Source organism: Phyllostomus discolor, chromosome 8 (genome assembly GCF_004126475.2).
Source record: "Phyllostomus discolor isolate MPI-MPIP mPhyDis1 chromosome 8, mPhyDis1.pri.v3, whole genome shotgun sequence".
Taxonomy (NCBI): domain Eukaryota; kingdom Metazoa; phylum Chordata; class Mammalia; order Chiroptera; family Phyllostomidae; genus Phyllostomus; species Phyllostomus discolor.
The window spans coordinates 63,252,047-63,277,165 of NC_040910.2; the positions used below are offsets into that span (position 1 = coordinate 63,252,047).

Here is a 25,119-nt window from a genome sequence, read left to right on the forward strand (position 1 = left end):
ACTCCATTAGAAAATTGCAAGATTATAAGAACCAATTCCCAGTCCTCCTGCCTCCAGTTGGTCAGTCTGCTTTGCTAGAACAATGAGTCAGCATGAGAAAACTTGCACATTAAGTAGATTAGAGAAGCTACTGGTCTCAATACCCACCATGTTATATAACAGTTGTGTATGTGTGCACAAACATGAGTGTGCACAGATTCACAAAACAAAGCCTGAACTGAAGAGCCATATAAAACAGGTATTAAGAGCGCTATTGGTTTTTATTAGTACTTTTATCATAAACAGGTTTGAAAATCATCACGCCAGCCTATCTTAGAATTATTTGGGATCAACTAGTAACAACCCCAGCAATAAATGAAGTACACTTGACCCTGACCATGGGTTTGAACTGCACAGATCCACTTATTCAGGGATTTTTTTTTCAATAAACACATACAGTACGTATAGAGAAAAAACATTTCTCTAGCTTACTTTACTATAAGAATACAATACATAATACATTAACAAACAAAATATGTATTAATTGACTATGTTATTGGTAAAGCTTCTAGTCAACAGTAGGCTATTCGTAGTTAAGTTTTGGGGGAGTTAAAAGTAATGCGCGGATCCTTGAATGTGCCCCTAACACCAGTGTTGTTCAAGGGTTCCACATTACACATTACATTTCCTCTGGTTCAAGAAAATGAAGAACTCTGTATTCTATAAAGAATATTAAGAAATGTTTAGCCCTGGCTGGTGTGGCTCAGTGGATTGAGTGCCAGCCTATGAACCAAAGGGTTGCTGGTTCGATTCCCAGTCAGGGCACATGCCTGGGTTGTAGGCTGGGTCCCCAGTAGCAGGTATACAAGAGGCAGCCACACACTGATGTTTCTATCCCTCTCTTTCTCCTCCCTTTCCTCTCTCTCTAAAAATAAATAAATAAAATCTAAAAAAATAAAAAGAAATGTTTAAGCATACAGACAGGTGTATGACAGCAAATATGTTTTAATAAACCATCAAGGTACCAGTGTTGGGTAGACATGTGTTCAAAGCTGGCTATTCACCTCTAAGACAGAGGCTGATAGGTCAAAAGTCAATCCAAATCACCCCAAGATGCAGCTTTTGTGTTTGGTAAACACAACTGAATACCAACATGCACTCTTTCGATAAGCCTAACACATTCCCTTTTCCTATAGTAGTTAGCTTCTTTCTTCAGGTGCATCGCAGAGGAAGCAGCTGCCCTTGTTCGGGGGCCGTGTTTAAAACAACAAAAATGAGGCATGTTTCCACCTGCTACCAGCGTGTAAAACTACGATGATGACAATTTCCACAAGAAATTATGTGTATGACATAACTCCATAGTAAGTACCATGTGTCTTAAAAACACTATCTAAGGGAATTTTCCAGAAAACTCCATCATTTCAGAAGAAAAATTTCACAAAGGTCAAATGGCTTGTACATGGTGAACCTGGAATGCAAACACAGCTGTCTCTGACCACGCCTTTCTCAGATTTTCAGTAATGCATGGGTGTCCTGTGAGAGGCCTACAAGGGTTATTAAAAAATCTGGTGGGATTTCTTAGTTAATTTCATGTAACATGTATTTAAGAAAAATAGTATCTATATTTATTTTATTGCTCTTATTTTTATGCAGTAATATGCTCTTAGGAAGTGGCAACCCACACCTGAGAATGACAGACCATTTAGGCAAAGTCACGTGGTGCAGGAGATGTGGTTTCCATGGATCATGTCAGATACTCACTGACTGCTGGTCTACCTTATGTTCTTTCATTATAATTTAAACATATATGTATGCACATATAGCTATATCTTTTATTTTTTAAGAGTTACCTGATCTCTCTGAGGCACTGCTTCCTAATGTGGTTCTAGAACAGTCTATAATGTTCATTTACTACAGCACTTACTTCGTCATAAGGGATACCCTTTTGTGTTGTCCGTTTTGATCCAAGAACATGTGATTTCTTTTTTAAAGTATTTAAAGGCTAACTATCTTTGGAAAAGGACATATTACACTCCTGCTACCTTCTCAGTTGGCAGATTAATGCTTGAAAGAAGACCAGTCATATCAATTACGTTTACACCAGGTCTCTCCAAAGTGTGTGAGGCCTGGTGCCAGGCCTGTCCCGGTGCTGCAGAGACCTACTTCCCAGGACTCACCTGCACCCACCCAGCTCTCCAAATCTACGCTTCCCCACCTGCTGTTCTGTTCCTTCTGTGTCCTGCCTTTTGTGTTCCTTTGTGCCTTTGCTATTCTAGGCCCTTATGTGAAATGTAATTTTTTCAAAATATTTATTGTTATCTACAAAACAAATCTAAAAGAAGTTTGTAGCTCTAGAGTGAGACAAATTAGTAAGTATTCTGTCTCCGAGGGCTCAGTGTCTTGAGTTTCACTTTTGAATTTCCACATAAGCATATAAATGACAATAAAAACCAACAGAGTAAGGTGGTAACTAAACACAAGCATCTTAATTTCCAACCCCAACAATAAGAACCAAAGCAGAAATACAAGATCTGCCCCCCAAAAGTCCAGACATTGTTAATGTAACAGAAACAGTTTGCATGACATCAATGTAACCTGGCAGCCAAGGAGAGTGGACCAGAATGAGCACGCCTAAACAATGACAACTTCACTGTAGTAGTCAGTGGTGTGGTAAGATGCCACTGAGTGAGTATGTGCACTGTGTGGCCATAGCATTCAAAATGACTGAGCAAGTAGAGCAAACAAATCTGTACCAAATTTTGCACTAGCATGGAAACTATTTGATCATTCAGAAGGCCACAGCTATGGGCAACTGGTGTTCAGTTGCTTCATCATGACAACACGCCCACTCATGCATCAAATCTTGTGCAGAGTTTTTTTAGCAAAATATCAAATCAACCAGGTGACTCAAGTGCTGCTAGCTATGATTTGGCACCTTGCAACTTCTGGCTTTTCCCAAAACTAAAATCACCTTTGAAAGGGAAGAGATTTCAGACTGTTGCTAAGATATAGGACAGTACGACGGGGTAGCTGATGGTGTTTGGAAGAACTGTGTGAGGTCCCAAAGTACCTACTTTGAAAGTGACTGAGGCATCATTGTCCTATGTACAATGTTTCCTGTACCTTATATCTTCGACAAATGTCTCTATTTTTCATAGTACACAACTGGATAGTTTCTGGACAGATCTTGTACATCTTAAAAATCTTTCTTCAGTATTGGAAACTACAGGAAGATATATTACCTACTTGCCTTAGGCTTTGAAGAATTTCTGTTACAAAGAGAATAAGGGGGAAATATGGAAAGAAAATACTAAGGGTTTATCCCCAATTCCCTTTCAAAGAAAACAAAAATATGGGAACCCTGCTCATGTCCCTGGTAGTAGCGGGCAGGGCTGGGAGCAGCACGAGATATCCAGACAGCACGCAAAGCATTCTTCCTGCAGGGGACCAGCAACATGAGATATGACTGTCCAAGGGGCTGTGGATGGTTTATCCCAGGCACAAAGGACAGCAGCAAACGGGCAGATCAGAAAGTCTCAGTACATGCCCTAAAACTAACAGGCCAAACAAAACTAGACCTAGAAAGATGGCTCCCACATTTCATTCTGACCAAACAGAAGAACTGGGCACAAGTGAATTTCCTTTGGTGAGCCCAGATTCCTCTACACTCTGAATTTCCGTGTCTCTGATATGTAACATAAATGTGCCTTAAGAGTCTTCCTTCTAGTTTAAGATGTAAGAAGATATTTTAAAGTAGTCAGCAAAGTGAGTACAGATCTAAGCATAATCTACAAACACTGCTCTTGGGCAAATGCCAGGCCCTACTAAACTTTTACCTATTTAAGCAAGAAAAAATGACGGGCATAACCATGCCCTTACCTATGAATACATTTCATAATATTAATGAAGAGGATAAATCAACTCAACAGATATTTGTAAATTTATGACAGGGAAATAAACACTTGACAGCATCTGTCTTGAGATTACAATAAAATTCAAGAAAATAATACAGTATATAAAAGATGACAATTTAAAATGAAAGGATGAATTTAAAAATGGTATCAGCAACCTAATAATTCCATTAAAATATCTTGAAGTAGAACGAGCTCAAGAGAAAAAGGAAATGAGGGCATATGGAAAAGTCTCTCTGAACATAGATGACATGAACAAAGTAAGGTGAGATTTCAAGCCAGAGGGCAAAGGACAATTTTGGTAATAAATGGTGGTGGCATGACTGGCTCCCACACAGAAGAAAAAGACCTACACCTCACATCAGACCAGAAAAAGAAGGAAGAACTAAATATGTGTGTGTGTGTGCACGCACGCGTGTGTGTGTGTGTATAAAATAGATGAAGAAAATGTAATAGCCTTTTTCTACAAGATTAGGGTAGGAGAAATTCATAAACAGAAACAAAATGCCCAGAAGCAGTAAAGGAAAATACTGACAGATTGTCCTGCACAACAATATAACATTTTCCAGGGCAAAGATGATAAAGCCAAAAGCCAAAAGCCCCAAAATACACTGGGATAAATACACATCCCTAATATAACACTAATTCATAAACTAGTAAGAAAAAAAACAATCAGCTTCTGAGTTAAACTAGCAATTCTCAAAAGAGAAAATGTAAATGGTTAAGATACAATAATATGCTCAGGGAAATGCAAATTGAAGTACCAATGAGATAGCATTTTTTGCTTACCCTATTGGCAAAAATTAAGACAAATACCCCCTGCAGCTGCTAAGGCTATGTATAAACAGCCACTCTCATCAAGAGTGAAATCTCACCAGTCTCAGGTAAGGAATCTGGCACTATCTGTTGAAATTAAAAGTGTGCATATTCTCTAATGCAGCATTACACTTTTAGGAACCCAGTCCATCAATAATAGAAACGTAAGTATAGGCTATATAGATAAGAATTATTATGGTATTATTTATAAAGAAAAACACTTGAAAATATAACCTTGATATTCACCAGTGTGACAATATTTGAATACTCTAGGGTACGTCTGTCCATTGGGACACCACGAAGCTATTGAATGAGTTAAATTCCTGTATATTGAGTTGGAAGGATGCCCATGATACACTTGTTAAGTGAAACCTGCACACGCAGAGTAATGTATAGACTATAATCCTATTTTTGTAAAAAATATATAAATTAACTACATATGTATAATATATATTTATATGAGTAAGAGGGGAGGTAAAGAAAAATATTTACTGTGAACACTGGTTACCTTATAGGGTCATCCTATGGGGCAAGAACGATTAATATTTTTCTTTATATACCTCCATTGTTTACCAGTATATTTGTTACCAAATATTGCTTTATAAGTAAGAAGAAATCCAATACATTAACTTACCAAATGACAAATCTACACTTTAAAGTTCATGTGATAGGGCCTCCAATAGTTTTGCTCTAAAAATTAATTTATGCAAAATTAAATTAATTTTTGCTTCTTGCTCTCCTATCCTAATAAAATTATGTAAAAATGACATTCATATTTAAAGTCAATCTCCTGTCTACCACTTGTATTGAAAGTCCAGCTTGCTATCTCAAATTCTAGTTATCTAATGTGGCTTTAAAGTTCTGAAGCTGTATGCACTGGAAAATTAAGAACAAAATGGCATAAAGGCCCTGAAGAAATATGGCCAGTGATTTAAAAAAAAAATCAGGCAACAGTTTGTTCTAAATAATAACATTTATTTAACACTTCATAAATGCTTACATATAAAAATATCCAATAGTCCCCAGAATAAAGGCAAGTCAAAATATGGGGTGCAAATACAGCTGGGAATTTTAAATTGAGGTTGGATTTTTCTTATTGTTTATATATGAAAATGTCTGAGGTAAAGATGTCCCAAAATATAAATTCCTATCCCACCACATCTCCAATGTGACACCCACAGCACTCCTCCTGGGTGGAAGAGCCGTCCTGTTCCTAAGTTTCCTTGTACCAGACAATAACTCTTGTCTTAACCCTTGGATGACGTAGCTGCTAAGGCTCCAACACTGTGGACTATACACCAGTTCCTCACGTGAGAACTGCAGGATTCGCTGACCTGGATAAAGATTTTCACAAGCCTATGTACTTCCAAAAGTTTAAAATCACACTTTGAACTTTATGCTTCTGGATTTAAAAAGTCTTTAAGTTTCTGGGGTTAAGTTTTATTCATGAGGCTTTGGTTGTAGTCATTGTTTTCTGTGGGATTCCAATAGAATTGTCACCGCATTAAGCTGTCTGATTTAACTACATCCTTTATTACCAATGAAACATCTATATATGTTGATCCCAGTAGAGAGTTTTGGAAATCAAATGGAAAGAAGGCAGGTGGCTTATTTCAGATGAGGTAATGAAGTCAGGCCCCCATTTGAATAGGCTCACTGAAGCCTTGGTGTAAATAAAATCAAACTGTCTAACTTCTTCAGAATGAGACGTCACACAGATGGCTTCCTCTTTTGCCTTACATAGTGTTAATTCCAAGATTATCAAACACCATATTTAAAAGGAATCACAAAAATAAACTCCTAAAATTAAGACACAAGCAAGGCTTGACTCATCAGCTCCCTGAATTTGCTATGCCATGCTCTCTAAAGATGCGAGCTGTGCATTAATTTTTTTTCATGACCCATTTATACTTTGTTTTTTTTCCCCCAAATTTCATTTTATGTTCCAAATGAAAGACGGCTGAATCTTCTGAGAAACAGAAAAAAGAGAGGGAAGAATCATCTTTGTGCAATGAGTTGATTCCAAAAATGTAGGAAAAAAGTAAAGACTTGATTGCAATGACTCTGTGTGCAACAGTGGATGTTATAAGGAGATAGCTCTTCATAAAGAGCTAATATCTCCTCTACATCATTTTCCCTTTCATATAGAAATGATTGTAGTTTCCCGTCACACAAGGGCTGGGCTGTCTTTCTTCCATCAAATGCTCTCCTAGCTGACAGAGACCATGGAGCTGTGAAAATAGAAATGGGAGGGGAAAGGCTGGTAAAGGAGTTACTTAATGCAACATGATCTTAGTCTACGAATGCAAGTATTAAAAGCTGATACTGTCCCACAGGGAAAAGCTAGTATCTAGAATGGGACTAACATGTTTGAATTCCTACTGTTCCAATTTTCTTGGAAGCCAAAATATCTTCAGACAGGGAAACGCTAGACTTCAAAATGCCATTATGAGTCTCCACTAGATCTTCACCAACAGACAGCTGTGTTGGTAGAGATGTCCAAGATAGATAAAAATCAGGCTTTCTGTAATTTATAGAGGCTTGTGCTTCCCTCTGCTGTCCTACAGTGAAGGCCGAAAAAGATAAAAACAAAAAAAATTTCTTTTATTATTATAGCATAAAAATCCTAAAGACCTAAGGGAAGTTCACGTCCACATACTCCAAAGCAAATCTGTGAAGATCGGGGTTGGGGAGGAGGGACGCACACATAGATGTTTAGAATTATAGGCTATGTATCTAGTGCCTTCAGTGCACATGTAAGCTATGAAAAATTATGTAGTACAAGAGTGAGAGACTTAAGCTTGTTAGGATACCTGAGGACCATTTTCTACACTGACCAAATAGGCCATAAGCCCCTGAAAACCAAAAGTACTGCTCAGAAATTGCTTAGGAATCTGCATGAGAACTGTCCCCTTCCACCAGAGCCAGAGATGCTATATCAAAGCACCTGCAGCAGGAGAGCTGGAAAAGATGACTTAGATACAAGAATCTGTACCTCCAACTTCCACACTCTGCCTTCCAGTGACACCCCAGAACCGTGGAGCAGCCATGACGTGTTACAGCTATAAGAACAACACAGCGCAGCAGGGCACATGGCTGGCGTTAGCGCAGAACAGAGTTGTGCACACAGACTTAAAAGCCAATTCCAGAGAATCTGGCAGTGACGAGCAGCCATGCTGCTTGCTTCAGAGGTGACAACACGACAACCAGGGGTACAAGCACCACACACTTCGAATCTTAGACATTCTGTTAGAAACAATACAGTTAATCAGGCACAGACTGTTTAGTGATTTTAATGATCTCTCTCTTAAGATGTTTTCCATGGATGCATATTGGCATCATGTGATAAACACAGACAGAATCAAATAAGTCACCCTACAACTAGCGGGCTTTACTGAGAAAACACATAGGTCTTTCCCTGCCACTGGTTAAGAGGCCCTGCCTGTCATGACTGATCTTCAACAATGCCTCTCTGCAGAGTAACTGAGTGTGGCCCATCAAGTTGTTAAGTCAAGCTGTATGTATGTTCTCTGTGTCTGCCAGGCTTCAGACTCAAGGTTTCATGAAAAAGATTAGATGTTTTAATTTCAACAAAAGTTTTCATTTCAGTGTCTTTCTCTTAGTTCAAAATAAGAAGCAACCAGAGTTGAAAAGTTATTCATTATCCTTTCATTCACTAATTTGCACATGTCCAGCTTTAAAACATAGTTACTTTCAGGTCCATAAAAACTGCATTGGCTTGTTCAGATTTCTGGAAGAGAAAGATGAGGTCCACAGCCCAGCTGAAATAGGGAAGTGCCGCTGCGTCACGGAGCGTTCAAGGGCTGCACTAGAAAGAAGGTGTGGTTGGCACTGCAGCTCCTGACCCTCCAGTCAGAGAGACCAGCTGACCAATGGGTCTTGGAAAACAACTGAGCTTATAGGGGCCGTAAACAACAACCCCGGCTTAGCTCCTGTTCCAGAGAGGAAGGAGCTTGGCCTGGGAAGGACACCTTGCCAGTTGGTAGCAAAGATGAGATCAGAGCCCATATACACTAACATTAGTAATTCTGACTCTAAAATTAAAAAAAAAAAAGCCTTTGAAAACATAACAGGACTGATGATCACTAATGAGCTAAGTTTTCAAACTATCTAAAATACTACATTATATAATAGTTCACTGTGTCTTAGTTATTGAGTTCTTGGTAATAAGTGCAAACTGCATTTGCTTTCCTACTAGCCTAACTAGATTCCATTGAGTGCCCATATTTGCAAAACGAGAATTTAAATCCATTAATCCCATGTTACAATCAAGGTACTTTACAGAGGCTCTTACCTGCTTTTCTTGGTTGTATGCTACTTGGAAGAGCTTGTCAGAGAATTTCTGCAAGTTCTTTGGTTGTGTCTAAACCAAGAATGACTTTAGAGTTCTCATCAAATGACTGTCAAAGGCAAATGGAGTTTCAGCCAAGAACCCATTCAATCAGGATGGGAACATTATGTGACTTCAGGACCTTTGGGGGCATGAGTTGGTTTCAGGTCTTGATCATGTGATAGGTTCAGGAAGTGGCTGAGCTCTCACTGGATAGTAACTTGCAAATAGTCAACTCTTTAGATGGAGCAGTGTGCCAGAAAAGCATAGAATCAGACAGGAAACCAGCTCCAGCATTGCCTGAAGTCCTGCCCAATGCAATGATAGGCAAGGGACACACTGAAGCCTACAGGGTTTTGGTAATATGCTATGTTCTGGTTTGGTGGCAAATCTAAGATATGAAATGTTTTGTGATAAGGGATTAAACTGCTAGTGGGAGGTAGGTTTGCAAATCACTGGAAAATCAAAAGAGAAACACATCATGTTAAAAAAGTAACCCTAGTTTGAAGATGTAGGATATAGCCTATGGAGCCCTAAATTGTCAAGATGCACGCAGAGATTTCCTACGATATCAGAGTTCAAGTGGTATAACCAGGCCTGTATTGTAGAACCTATGTTAGAAATGCAGCATCTCGTACGTTAACACAAACTCAAGACTTGTCTTTTACCATTTATCTTTAAAATAATGTATAATGAAGGAACACAAGTTATGATTTGGTTCCTCTACCAAAAACAATATAAAAGCGAGATAAATGGACAAATAAAGAAAACACAAAAGAGTACCAGAATGACCTCAGGAACATTTCAACAGGGAAGCACTATCTGTTCTCCTTCACCCTTAAGTTAGAATTCACAGGCTGCAGCAGCCTGAGGGTGTAGGTATGACTGTGAGATAACAGTTTTGATTTTCAAGAGCTAGCTGTGGAAGCAGCTACACATCTTACCTTAACCTTCCATGAGAGGCTCTTTTATAGAAAAATCATGAATAAAAGAATGAGGAATTGACTGAAGCAAATTTGGCAAGAGAATTCTAAAAAATCTATTCTTTCCATTGTCATGGAATTCACAATACACCAGACCCAAAGGTTCAGAATCTAGCCAATGAACAACCTTCCTGATCCTGAAAAACATGTAAAAAGGGCAAACTACAATCAGCATTCAGACCTACTAAATGTGGTTCACAAATGCTACATTTGAGAGACACCTGAAAATTCAAATCATTTCCTAATCTCCAAGAATCTCAAAGGTAAGGACATTTATTCCTGATTGGGGATATATAGCAGCATATTAGTTAAAGTGTAAAATAATTATTTATAATCTTGTTTGTAAAACATTTAAATTTTAAGTAATAATTAACTTTGAGATACCTTTAGGAATACCTCCTTCTGAAATTTCACTGTTAAGGGAACTTTCTGGGGCCACAGACTGTGTGCTTTCCTTCCCGTAAGAACTGGTGTGGCTCAGATGACCAGGCACCATCCCACAAAGCAAAAGGTGGCTGGCTCAATTCCTGGTCAGGGCACACGCCTGGGTTGCGAGTTTGGTCCCCGGTTAGGGTATGTATAAGAGACAACCAATCGATGTTTCTTTCTCACATCGATGTTTCTCTCTCTCCTTTCTCCTTTCCTTTCTCCCTCCCTTCTCCTCTCTCTAAAAAATAAAAAAATAAAAAACAAAGGAACAGAAAGTAAAGCCACATAGTAGCCAGGTATGTGTTTTCCATGCTTATCCTTTTCAACAAAGTAGGTCATTTCCAGGGCTTCCTGGGGCAGCCTACAGATACTGCCAATGAAAAAGCCTGTCCCTGGGCCAGGAGGAGTGAGCCCTTTATCTGGTGCTGACTCCCTCATGGCACGAGAGTGACCTGTGAGGGGTACTGCTGCTGCCTGCTGATGTGAGTGCTTCCCTGCACTCGTAGGCACTGAGGTTTAAGGAGCATCATAGACAAGACTTTCATTCTTTCAGCCCAGGAGACACTTGGCTAGAGCGTTTGTACGTATGTAAGTGAAGAGTTTTCCTATTACTTTAAGTGACTAGCATTGGATGGAACATTTCTATTGTGCAGTGGTAGTAGTGGTGGGGTGAGCTGAGAAAAGAGAAAAACTTCAGCACAGAGACACATAAAAGCATCACAGAAGGCCATGCACGGTGATTAAGTGAGAAGCCAAGCACTCTGTGGAAGCCCTTAGACTCGTAAAGGCACAAAGGCGCGACTCCCCTCGTGACCAACCTGCTGTGGCCCTGCATCTCCCCCAGCTCCTTCTGCAGCCTCGCATTCTTCTCCTCTTCCTCCAACAGCCTCCTCTTCACAGTGCGCAGCTCCTGTTGGGCCTCACACTTGATGTCGTTGGCTACCACCACTGCAGTCTGCAGGTCCGCCTGGAACCGCCTCCACTCCTCAGTTTCCTCCTGAAAATGCCAGAGTCCATGTCAGCATCATGGACTGGGCATCACCAGATGCCTAGCTGTCAGGAATGGCCCCCTGCCAGGGGTTACAAAGACCCTGTGCCCAACACTGAGCGAGGCTGGCTGGGCTGTCCTCAGTGAGGCACTACTTTGATGGTACCCCACTACCGAGAAAAGGTACAGGTGGGAAGCACACTTCGGGTTATCAGAGTTCTCCATCCTGAACCTGAAAGGCTGCTTTAATTTTACTTCCTGCCAACACTAATTTGGACCCATGCCACGGAAATGTACTATGAGAAAAGCAGGCTAGAGAGAGTATTCAGGGTATTTTTCAAAGGTTTTCAAACTAAAAGAGGAATATTTCTAGTAAAGTGTTGGAGAAGGTCCTCATCCCCTGCTGTAACTGCATCTCACCTTTATCTGCTTAGTCAGAGTCTTCAGTTGCCTTTCCAGGTCTGCTTTCTGTTCCTCCAGCTTCATCACATTGCCTAGAAATAAAGTCAGACAGGGCTAAAAGAGTTGGGAAACTCTTGGGAGAAGATAAGCTAGGTGGGAAAGGAGCAGCTCTGGATTTGGCCCCAGACTTTAAAATCCATCTATTCTAGTATAAATTCCATTATTGGCACCCTGCAAACTGGGGGCCAGAAGCAGGAGGTTCTTCTAAAATAGAAAATGGGAACAGAAAAGTGGTGTTTCAGTCTGGTTATACCCTCAGATGACAGGCTGTACAACCACATAGCACTATGGGAAGAGACCTAAATAGCTACTCACACTTATTACGCTTACTCTGGGCCTCCCTGATGTTTGTACCCATCATTCTGAATGCCCTTTATTGCTGTGAGGCTTCTGTGTAAGAAAGAATATGACTAGTTATTACTACGGTGACTTTTAGACCCATTTCTAGAGTTGTAGTTCTTAATAGCATTTTAACCTCAGAATCACATGAGAAGCTTTTCAAAAGCACAGATGTTCAAGCCCCAGACTCTGGCCCTCAGAATGGGAATCTCCAAGGGCAGATGGAATACAGGTGTATATACTTTGCAGCTCCCTAATTAAGAACATTTAGTTCCTTTCTCTCTGTGCCTCTAATTTTCACCATGTTGCTACCAGAGTCATTTCAAGGTAAATCTGATCATGTCCCCAACCTAGTTAAAATTCTTCAGTGTTTCCTCATGATCTACTTTACAGCAGTTGTTATCTGCATGAATCAGAATGATCAGAGAAGTTTCAGGAAAAAAATCCACAGGGTCAGGTCCTATACCAGCAGCTCTAATTCAGCATGTGGGCCCTGAGAATTTGTTTGGGGTCAATGCTGCAGAATGAGAAAATGCTCTTTAACTTTTTAAATTTTATTTTTCTGTCCCTTTCTTTCAAGGATTTTATGGGGTGAAGTAATTATCCTTGGCTGGATTTGTGTGTCCTTGGGCCTCCTAGTTAAGAGACATCTTAATAATACCTTCCTATCCCTGACAGAAGTTAAATGTTTCTTACCAGATGCACGGTCTGTGTTATTTTCAATCCTGCATATGTTATGATACAAATGCAGGGAGTCGGCCTGACATCTGTTCTGGACATTAATTATAAGCTTCTTTCTTGGTGTGTCTGTGCTGACTTTTAAGGATTAGGAGACAAAACAACCAAATTCTCAATAGCAATATATCATTAAAAGAAAAAGAAAGCAAAACTGGACTTCTCTTCTTTGACTTTATACTTTTCAAGTGTGGTGCTATGTTTGTAAACACACACTGACCACTGGCAATGGCAGAGGGGCGTCTTGCTGTGGTCACATTTTTGTCAAACAAAATGTTATTTGTGTTTTATGCAGTAGGTTTGTTTGCCAGGGTCCTTGTAAAAAAAAAAAAAAAGCCCCTCCTGAGGCAGGAGAGTAAGAAGTAGGAAAATCCCTGGGCAAGTGGAATGGGGAAACCAGGCCAATTGTTCAATTTGAACAATTTACAGCCAGATGGTGAATTGCAAGACCTTACCTCCTCTAACTAAGGACACTTGAGAATGAGTGATTTATACCGCTACTTCTAGACCAGAGAATACACAGCTTAAATCTCCCTGGTCGGGGGCATAGAGAACAGAGACCCAGTTAGTGTTACTGGTGCCAGCTAATGCCAAGGACAGATGAAGTCAGGGAACAAATAACAAAAACCCAGATAGGGCCAGGGAGACCTAAGATAAATGTAAAGCAGTAAAGCTGACCAGAGAATAATCCCAACTCCCCTATACACTAATTTTGATGCATCCGCATATTAAAAAATGCACCTGGAAAGCTGATGAATATTTTGCTGAAGCCCCCCCTTAAGATTTTCACCTGCAGAAGATAAAAACCCTCAATACAAAGTCCCAATGCAGGCTCACACTAGAGCATGCCCATGACCCTTCTTGTGCATGAACTTGTTACTTCCCCCTAAGCTCCACGGTTCTCCAGGAGACTTGCAACCAGAAAGGCAGCAGGCAGAGGCAGCTTGACCCAGGCTAACCACCTTATCCTGTCTCTAAGGCCTGTTTTTCAGCTTCCCAGTGAGCTAACAGCAGCCCCACCTTGGCTCACTTCTTTCCTATTATGGCTCTAGGGAGCCAAAGCAGAGCACTGCCCAGGCTCTCTCCTGTTGTTTCTTCCACCCAAAGTCTTTCCTTTGTTTCACTGACCCCAGCTTTAGTCAACGTACTCTCAAAATCACCTGGACTCATGTTGTGAAACCTCTTCTGTACAAAGTCAAGAACCTACCACTATAGGCCAGCCTGAGGCAGACCTGCTTGGCCTGGTCCCTTCCCATCAGTGCTAAAAACCTGGTGCCCATATAACACTTTTCCTGCATAATGGTCAACAGGAATTTAAATTTTTTTTCCCAGCCCTGGTTGGGTGGCTCAACTGATTGGAAAATCATCTGGTTCACCAAAAGGCTATGGGTTCATTCCTGGTCAGAGCATGTAGGAGAGGCAACTGATTGATGTTTCTCTCTCACATACCAATCTCTCTGTCTCTTAAAAAAAAAATCAGCCCTGACTGGTGTGGCTCAGTGGATTGAGTATTGGACTGCAAAGCAAAAGGTCACTGGTTCAATTCCCAGTCAGGGCACATGCCTGGGCTGCTGGTCAGGTCCCTAGGAAGGGGTGTGTGAGAGACAACCACACATTCATGTTTTTCTCCCTCTCTTTCTCTCTTCCTTCCCCTCTATCTAAAAACAAAATCTTTATCCTCGGGTGAAGATTTAAAAAAAATTTTCCCATAGCTTCCTGATCTACACACCTGCCTCACCTGCAAGTTTTTAACTTTCCTCATGAGCTGTGTGGCCTCTGCCAGCACTAGCTGAGAGAAGTTTAACGCCTTCCTGACCCTGAGACATGTGACTATAAATTTGTCTGGTTTCTGGCTTCACAACAACACTGTCCATATGTTTTTGGTTTTTAATAGGCTGTCATCATATGAAGCCACATATTAAGCCGCTTTCCCACAGCTTCATCGTACAGCACAGATTTCACTGTGAGGCTCTTAGGAGCAGTCTCAGATGCAGACTGGTGAATGTCCACTTCCTTTACCCGGTGGTTTTTAGTTAACAGTGAATGGTTCAATAACCACTGTTGATTTATTAACACTGAACTCACGGCTGACAGCACTGTAACCCGTGCTCGAACAAGGCTGACCTAACTCACCTCCTTTCTCCACAAAGCACATTGCAGTCTTTCTCTCCATGGGGTCCATTTGAAACAGTGAAATCACCCACACAGAGCATAAAAATGCAAAACACGTGGCACTAAATAAGCCATGAAAAAGACACCTGTTTACAGTGGGCAAGCTGAAACCAGGGAGCGAATGTCATGGAGTTCCGCCTGCGCTGGGAATGCACTTTGGGAGGCTCACACTTCCCACGGCTCTGCACAGGTCCCTGAGTGACCTTCGGAGGGTCAAGAGAACTGATTCTGAAGCTACAAATAAATATTGGCAAGAAGGCAAGTTCACAAATATGGATTCCATGAACAGACAGTTTGAACTAGGCACATTGGGGAACTTTGCAGGCCACCAACTCTGCTATTTTTAGCAATGGTTAGTGTCACTAAAAGCTTTGTGTGTTAATTCTTTTGTTACAAAAGCAAAACACATTAGATGAGATCATTTGATAAGACTTATTTGGACAAAGCAGGCAATGTATAACTGATCTCTTTTAAAAATGTCTTTCCCTATTCAAAGCAAACAACGATTTTGTAAATGAGCCATATATTAGTACCCCTTCAGTAACAAAGAGGCCACCTTTTCCGTTATTTGATATCCTACCATCAATGGGACAGATGCTGAAATTGCTTTCTCCCTGACAAAAGAGCATACATTGTTTGAATCAGTTTATCTGTCACAAGTCTTTTTATCCATCAGACCCAAAATAAGGACACCCTGTCATATCTGACAAGTGGGGTCCACTGTGTGGTTCATGCATGGTGTACCTAACACTCTGAAATGGGTTTGCTCTATTTACAATCACCTCACACTGTTGACTCACGTTCAACAACCTTTTCTTCTACATTACCAATTTTCCAACTTTGTCTAGGTGATTAATTATTCTGTCTTCCTTAATTGCCATTCTTCCCAGGACATTACAATACAGAAGATTCAAAGAAAGACTTTTCATAAACATGCTTATGTTGCCCACAGCTACTGGTTCTTTCCTATCCTAGTCACGCCTGATCCGCATTTCACCAGGGCTCAATTTCACTTACTTTCCAGCTCACTGATGAGTTGATTATTATGTAACTTGACAGCTCGATGCTGTTCCACCTGATCTTCCAACTCAAATATGGTTTCCTTCATGTCTTTAATCTCTGCATCACTCTCAGATGCTTTCTCTTGCAGTTTCAGGCTGGTTCTGCTCAGCTGTTCTGCTTGATGATCACATATCTCCTTCAAGTAAGAATAATCCTTTTCTACCTAGAATAAAAAGCAGGTTCCCTGGTCAATTTAACAGGAAAAAGTACCTCACACATTAGCATCAGGCTCATCAACCCAACAGAAGGGAAGCGCTTGGCACAATCCATGCCGTCATCATTGCTGTAGTCTTAGCCTTGGACATAGCCAAGTCTATACATACTCACAGAAATTTGGTATGTATAAAAGGACAAATGGGTGGATTCTGTGCCCCTTTCTACCGGCATCAAGAAAGCCGTGCATATGTAAATATCCTTCTTCAGGCACTTGGGTAAAACTGCACTCACATTGGGAGGCTCAGGTGCCCTGTGTGGCTGCCAAACCTCACATCTGCTACAGAGCAGCGCCATCTGCTGGTAATTCAGGAACAACACCCCTCAGACCTGACATGCCCTAGAAACCCCAAATGTCTTTAACCATAAAGCACTAGTGGCTACAGTGGGTTTTTTTTTTTAAAGGTATGTAACATTAACGTCATAGGGAACACCAGTTGAAGGCACACAATACAAAAATGTGTATGCACCACACAAAGAGACGCAGCACAGCACACTCACTCATCTGACCCTTCAACTTTTAATCATCAAACACTTAAAATATACAGAAAAGCACCAAAAGTGATGAGATAACCACATATCCACACAGACTTAACAGTGGTTAAATTTTGCCACATTTGGTAATTTTTTTTTATTTTAACAAGATTTGTGAAGACCTCAACTTCCCTTTCATCCTAGAGAGTAACATATATTTCCCTAAAATTGGTATGTGGTCATCCCTTGAATGGTTTTTATACATAAAATTTTTATACAAATGATGTTACACTATATTATGTTTTTGCAGTGTACTGTATTATATTGCATTATATTTGTTTTTGTCCTATATTACACCATGCTTATTACACTTTAACTTCTTTTTGAGATGTATTCATATTAACATACATTGCTCTAGGTCTTCACTATAAATGCTGCATAGCATTCTATTGTCTGAATATACTAATTATTATGAACTGTCCCTTTTCTATAGTCTTTTAATTACTGTAACTATATAGTTTTATATTTATCAGGTAATGTAAGCTCGATACCTAGTAGATTTCTTCCTAAATTTGGAGGGGTTTCCATATACAATGTTTTTCCAATTGTATTTCACATGCAAAACCTTTCTAGGCTGAACACTCTATGGGGACAGGGACCCTGTATTCTCTCTTCACACTTATATCCCCAGCAACTACAGTGTCAGACACATAAGAGGCCCTAATGAATGTCTGATGAATGAACAGACAGTGGAAGGCAGTACTGCACTGTCTTTCAATTGGGAGGTTGTGATACACAATACAGAAGGAAGAAGGAGAAGGAGGGAAGGAATAAGGAGAGTGCCAGCATGGGGAAGATCGAGAATACTGCTTACACTTAGGGCAAGCACTGCTCCCTGAAACTCGTGTTTCAGTTATGAAGATGTATGGCTCTGTATTGCAACATAAACTATGTCATTGTGGACTGCTGTCCTAAGTTTCAAAGCTAGTGTGCTACATGAAAATGAGTAAATGTGGAGCCTGGAGCCTGGCTGCTAGAATTTAAATCCCAGTACTACCTGATAGAGCTGAGGGACAGCACCAGGGTACCTGTGCCAGGTCCCTCTCCCACATAGCCCACAGACACCATCTCTCCTGGGCTGAGCACTCCCCCTCCCTACAGCATAAGCCTACAGGAATGCACTAACTAGCCCCACCCTCCGTCTCCCTGTCCTCTGATCTTACACCCTGGGGAAGAGTGAGTTGCCCAGCCTGTGGTGTGGACTTTCTTGGAGGGGCTCTTGAGGGCAAACTCTGCGGGTATCACAGACTAAGTTGTATAGCTCTGGGGTGGGGGCCACTCCCCTCCCTCACCTCTGGCCCTGACCAGCGGCACCACCCACATCCCCATAGAAGATCCACTAGCTCCACCCTCCCATCTCCAAGTGGCCCCTCCTTGCCACGCACTACACAGAAGTGAGCTGGCTGTGGCCAGCATGCAGGCCAGCATGGCCCTGTTATGGCCTCTCCTGGGATGCTCTCCAGGAGGGACAGACTGAGCTGTGCGGCTCCAGGGCAGGAGCCACTCTTCCCTCACATGCCTGACCAGCACTGCTGGTCCTGTGCAAAGAGAGCCCTCCCTTCACACGGCCCAATCTTGGTCTGTTTGGGCCTGATGAACCCTGATGCCCCCACCCTGGCCACTTCCCGAGACCCTGCCTACCATAAAGGTCCACAGGCACCTGTGGTGCAGGCTGACCTTGCTGTGCATGGAGAGTTTCGCTGAGTGGCCCCAGCGCCAGCCCTGGTGCCGAGTGTGAATCTGTTTTAGTCTGGTGAACACCACTTACCCCTACCTGGTGACTTACTGGGAACCTACCTCATGCAACCCACATACTGCCGGAGGCCCTTTCAGTGACTGAGCCTAACAGGTAGCCAGCTGGCAGAAGCAGATCTTGGGGAGTCCTGGACCTTTTGCTGACCTGCTCCTGGGGACTGGTGCGGGTGAAAGCCAACCTTGGTGTGAATTTCTCCTCCCACGCAGACCCAGGCCCAGCAGAGGCAGCGGCAAACTGTGGATTGCTTTGTGGCTCCAAACAGGCAGCCCAAGGCCAGTCACAGGCAGCGCCTAACATGTCACGCACTGGATCTCTCCAAAGAGACCCCAGAGTCAACATACCTCCTGGCAGGATTCAGACCACATCAGAGCAGGACCCAATTCGCTCCACAAGTGGAACATCCAAAGGCGGATCTCGGCAGGCACAGACCCTGCTGGGGTGAATTCTACTTCACAGGGTCAGCGCAGCATGGCAGCTCATGGTTCTCTGTGGTTGGGTCAATCCTCACAGTCAGCCAGCCCAGTGTCAACCCCACCCACAGATGAGCCAACAGCAATCAAGACTCAACTACCACAGGGAGGGTTCACAGAACCCACACAAGGGACACTCCTGAAGCACCTGGCTTAGATGATCAGGTGCCACTGAGCTCCACTGGACACCTACTACATAAGACCTCATGCCAAGACTGGGAGGCACAGCAACTCTACCTAATGCAGAAACAATTAGAGAGAGGCAGCCAGAATGGGGAGACAAAGAAACAGGCCCCAAATGAAAGAACAAAAGGAATCCCCAGAAAAAGAACTGAATGAAATGGAGACAAGCAATCTATGAGATACGGAGTTCAAAATAATGGTTATAAGAATGTTCAAGGAACATAGAGGAAGGATAGATGAGCTCAGCAAGAATGTAAAGAAATAGTAAACATAAGAAACCCCATAAAACCATAAAAATAACTAGGCAGAGTAAAGAGTACAGTATCTGAAATAATATACACTAGAAGGAATCAACAACAGTTAGATGAAGCGGAGGACTGAATCAGCAGTTTGGAAGACAAGGTAGCAGAAAACACCCAATCAAAATAGGAAAAAGAAAAACATTTCAAATGAGGATAGTTTAAGAGACCTCCTCTTATATGACATCTGCATCATAGGGGTAACCACAAGGAGAAAAGAGAGCAAGAAATTCAAAACTTATTTGAAGAAATGCCTGAAAATTTCCCTAACCTGGTGAAGAAAAAAGACACACAAATATGGGAACTGCAGACAATCCCAAACGACATGAACCCAAAGAGACCAACACCAAGACACATCATAATTACAATGGCAAAGGTTAAAAAGAGATTCTTTTTTAAAAAGCCCTCACCTGAGGATATTTTTTCATTGTCTTTACAGAGAGAGGAAGGGAAAGAGAAAAATGTGGATGTGAGAGAGAAACACTGATTGGCTGACTCCCAAATGTGCCCAGACTGGGAATCATATGAACCCAGCCCAGGTAACAAACCCACAAGCCATGCATATGGGAATGAACCTGTAACTTTTTGGTTACAGGACAATGCTCCCAACAACTGAGACACACCAGACAGGGTGGGGGAAAAAGAGATTCTTAAAAGCAGCAAGAAAAAGGCAGTTATATATGTGGGAGCTCCCACAAGACTACGAACAGAATTCTCAACAGAAACTTTTCAGGGCAGAAGGCAATGGCATGAAATATTCAAAGTGACGAAAAGCAAGAACCTACAATAAGTCTCCTTTACCCAACATTTAAAGTTGAAGGAGGGAAGACAGAATAGGTAAATGTGGCTCGTCTTGCATAACCACAGAAAAATTACAGAACAAATGTCACTCGAAACCATCAGAAAATTGAGCTGTATGGAAGTCTGACAACTAAAGGATTAAAGAAACCACAGTCATCCAGATGGGTAGGAGGGGCAGAGGGGTGGAGGCACGGATGGGCTGCTCCTAAACCCAGGTGTGATGGATATAAAATGGAGGGATATCTTGGGAGCAAGGGATGCCAGCCCTACATCAGACCACCCAGTCCAAGGTTCCAGTACCAGGAAGATAAGTCCCTACAACTTCTGGCTGTAAAAAGCAGCTGGGTCAGCAGAAGAAACTGCAGGATTCTCAGTCCTCTTAAAGGGACTCAAAAGTGCACATGGACTTACTCAGAATCACTCCCTCTGAGCTCCAGCACCTGGGTAGCACCTTGAAGAGCACCAGTGTCATACAGGGAGGAAATGAAGTGTCTAGCATCAGGGCAAGAACTGGAGGACAGCTTTCTCCTAGACAGAACTGCAGAGAGTGGCCACTGTACCTTTCCTGAGTCCTACCCCACACAGAGCCACAGTGTGTTGGCACCATATTTGAACTGTCATCAACCTGGTTCACGCAGTAAGCTCTGCCCTGACAATTAGCTAAGGGTCCACTCCATCCAACTTATAGGCCCACTCAAGCTGGTAACAGAGGCTTTTCCATATTAAGGACTGGGCTAGGTGTAGGCTTCAGACTTTCCAAACTCTGCTCAAACAAACAACAGCTGAGCCCAGCCACCCATACCCATAGCTAAATGGCCCCAGGCCTGGCACTAGCAGCAGCCATCTACAAATTGCTTTATAGCTTATGCAAAGGGAACCCAGACAGACCATAGGTGAAGGGTGACCTTGGCCTGAAACACCTGGGAAACCCCAGAGCCTGTGCAACCAGCAGAGAGTTACAAACCAAGTCAGAGCACCATCCAACCACCTCCATAAACTATGGTGGGAGGTGGTTGCTGGCCAGGGATCACAGCTGTCTGGACTGGGTAAATCCCTTCCACTGGCTTGCTGACAGCAATCAAGACTCACCTACAAGAGGAGGTAGTACTCAATCCACGCAGAGGGTACATCTTAAGTACACAGCTTGGGAGATAGGAAAGACTATGCCACTGGACCCTGCAGGAAACACCTACTACTTTAGGCCATGCTACCAAGACACAGGGTCAAAGCAGCTCTACCTAATACACAGAAACAAACACAGAGAGGCTGCTAAGATGAGGAGACAAACAAATATGGCCCAAATGAAAGAAAAGGACAAAACTCCAGAAAGAGAACTAAACAAAATGGAGATAAACAACCTATCAGATGCAGAGTTCAAAACACTGGTTATCAGGATGCTCAAAAACTCACTGGGTACTTCAACAGCATAAAAAAGATCCAGGCAGAAATGAAGGTTACATTAAATGAAATAAAGAAAACTCTACAGGGAACTAACAGTGGAGGGGGTGAAGCTAAGAATCAAATCAATGATTTGGAACACAAGGAAGAAAATGTACAGTAAGAAGAAATAATAATACCAAAAAATTGAGGACAGTGTAAGGAGCCTCTAGGACAGCTTCAAACATTTCAACACTTGCATCATAGGGATGCCAGAGGAGAAGAGAGAGAACAAGAAATTGGAAACCTATTTGAAAAATAATGAAAGAAAACCTCCCTAGTTTGATGAAGGAAATAGACATACAAGTCCAGGAAGCACAGAGTCCCAAACAAGATGGACATAGGGGCCCACACCAAGACACATCATAATTAAAATGCTAAAGGTTAAAGATGAAGAGAGAATTTTTTAAAAAATTGATTCTCCTTGTTCATTCTTTTTTTTAAAGATTTTATTTATTTATTTTTTTAGAGAGGGAAGGGGGAGTGGAGAGAGAGAGAGAGAGAGAGAGAGAGAGCGAGAGAGAAAGAGAGAGAAACATCAATGTGCGGTTGCTGGGGGCATGGCCTGCAACCCAGGCATGTGCCCTGACTGGGAATCGAACCTGCGACACTTTGGTTCGCAGCCCATGCTCAATCCACCAAGCTACACCAGCCAAGTGAAGAGAGAATCTTAAAAGCAGCAAGAAAAAAGCAAAGACTTACCTACAACAGAGTTCCCATAAGATTTTCGGCTAATTTCTCAAGAGACTTTACAGGCTAGAAGGGATTGGCAAGAAATATGCAAAGTGATGAAAAGCAAGGACCTACAACCTAAATTATTTTATCCAGCAAAGCTATCCTTCAGAAGCAAAGGGCAGATAAAGTGCTTCCCAGACAAGGCAGAGCTAAAGGAGTTCACCATCACCAAACCACTATTATATAAAACACTGAAGGAACTTATTTAAGAAAAAAAGTAAGATCAAAACTATGACCATTAAAATGGCAATAAATTCACAACTATCAACAACTGAATCTAAAAAACTAAGCAAACAACCAGAACAGAAACTGCATCAGCGATATGGAGAACATTGGGATGGTAGCCAGTGGGGTTGGGAGTTCGGGGGGTTGGGGGAAAGGTGCAGGGACTAAGAAGTACAAATTGGTAGACACAGAGTAGTCAGGGGATGTTAAGAACAATATGGGAAATGGAGTTTCCAAAGAACTTATATGCATGACCCATGGGCATGAACAATGGACAGGGATCACCAGAGGGAGTGGGTGATGCTGGGCAGGGGAAGCAAAGGAGGAGAAATTGGGACAGCTATTAATAGCATAATTAATAAATATAAATAAAATTTTAAAAATTGAAGGAGAAATAAAGAGCTTCCAAGACAAGTAGAAGCTAAAGGAGTTCATCACCACATAACCAATATTACAAGAAATATTAAAGAGACTTCTTTAAGAAAGGGAAAGAAGAGAAACATAATTGTAAATAAATAGCAGTAAGTATGTACCTATAAATAATCATTTTAAATGTAATTAAATTAAATGTTCCAATCAAAAGACATAGGATAGGTGAATGGATAAGAACACAAGACCCATATATACATATATATGCTGTCTATCAAAGACTCATTTCAGAACAAAATATATATACAGGCTGAACGTAAAGAGACTGGGAAAGGTATTTGATGCAAATAGAAAGGAAAAAAGAAAAACAAAACAAAAAAAACCCCTGGGATTGCAATACTTATATCAGGCAAAACAGACTTTAAAGCAAAGCTGTAATAAAAGACAAAGAAGAACATTACATAATGATAAAATAGAATCAATCCAACAAGAGTATGTAACCCTTGTAAATATTTATGCACCCAACACAGGAGCCTCTAAATATATAAAGCAAATCTAGATGGACATAAAAGGAGAGATGGAAAGTAATAAAGTCATAGTAGGATACAGACCATCAATGGATAGATATTCCAGAGAGAAAATCAACAAGGAAATAGGGGCCTTAAATTATATACAAGATCAGAAGGATTTGACATTTTCAGAGCACTGCATCCCAAAACAGCAAAATATAAATTCTTTTCAAGTGCACATGGATCCTTTTCCTGGATAGACCACATGGTAGGCCACAAAACAAGTCTCGATAAATTTAATAATCCCATGACTATATGATCAATTAATATATGACAAAGGAGGCAAGAATATACAATGGGATAAAGACACCCTTTTCTATAAATGGTGTTTGGAAAATTGGACAGATACTTGCAAAAAAATGAAACTAGATCAGGTTCTTATAGCATATACAGGAATAAACTCAAAATAGTTAAAGACTTTAACATAAGACTTAAAATCCTAAAAATCCTAGAAGAGCCCTGGCTTGTGTGACTCAGTGGATTGAGTGCCAGACTACCAACCAAAGGGCTACTACGAACTACTGGTTCGATTCTCAGTCCGTTGCAGGCAAGGTGCCCAGTAGGGGGCGCTCAAGAGGCAACCACATATTGATGTTTCCCTATCTCCCTCCCTGCCCCCTCTCTAAAAATAAATAAAATCTTTTAAAAATAAAACCTTTAAAAAAGAGTTTATCACAGACCCTCACGTGGTAAGCACTCAATACAACTTACTATGTCTCTAATAATTTGCCTTATGTCTTACTGTATACAATATTAGATACTATTGTAATACAGGTCTGAGATAATTACAAACATGGAAAAGACCGAAAGCCCCATATCTGATGACTACTTTATAAAAAGAAGCAGCTTTTAAGAAGAAAAGGCCCACTCTATTTTAGATACTAGAAAGCTGCTGTTGGACAGCATTTGGAAAGCAGTGAGGGAGGCAGAACTGGCTGGCTCCCCATTGGGACCTCAGGCTAAGGGCAGCTCACCTGGAGTCTAGAAACATGCACATTACTTGCTAAGACTACAAGGGTCAGGGGTGAGACTGGAGGATGTAACAAGTAACCCAGAGGAAACCTCCTCGTGCAATTGGGGTTGCTGGCCTCTCAGAGGCCCCTGCCTCCTGGTCCACCCTCTATGTCCACAAGCACCAAATGGTAAGCACAGGGGTATAGAGAGGGGCCGCCACACCATGGGCTGTGGGGTCAGTAACCCTGAAAGTCAATATACTGTTTCAAATTACACGCATCATTCTTCCTTCTCAATTGTGAAGTAATTCTCTCAAGTTTAGCAATATCTTACAAAAAGCTCTTATA

At 41.5% G+C, this 25,119-nt stretch overlaps 1 protein-coding gene across 6 annotated transcripts in view; it reads right to left on the bottom strand.

The window, feature by feature from the left end:
- SPECC1 (sperm antigen with calponin homology and coiled-coil domains 1) overlaps window positions 1-25,119 on the bottom strand; it is a 258,495-nt gene that overhangs the window by 76,631 nt on the left and 156,745 nt on the right. For 5 of the 6 annotated variants that reach the window (XM_036032942.1, XM_036032943.1, XM_028534280.2 and 2 more), the window contains 3 exons: window positions 16,183-16,390; window positions 11,878-11,951; window positions 11,288-11,466 (listed from right to left, as the gene is read on the bottom strand). In XM_036032942.1, coding sequence (XP_035888835.1) covers window positions 11,288-11,466; window positions 11,878-11,951; window positions 16,183-16,390 — 461 coding nt within the window. Of the gene's footprint in view, window positions 1-5,660; window positions 6,938-11,287; window positions 11,467-11,877; window positions 11,952-16,182; window positions 16,391-25,119 lie in introns of those variants that run through there. The other variant, XM_036032944.1, reaches the window with a different exon arrangement.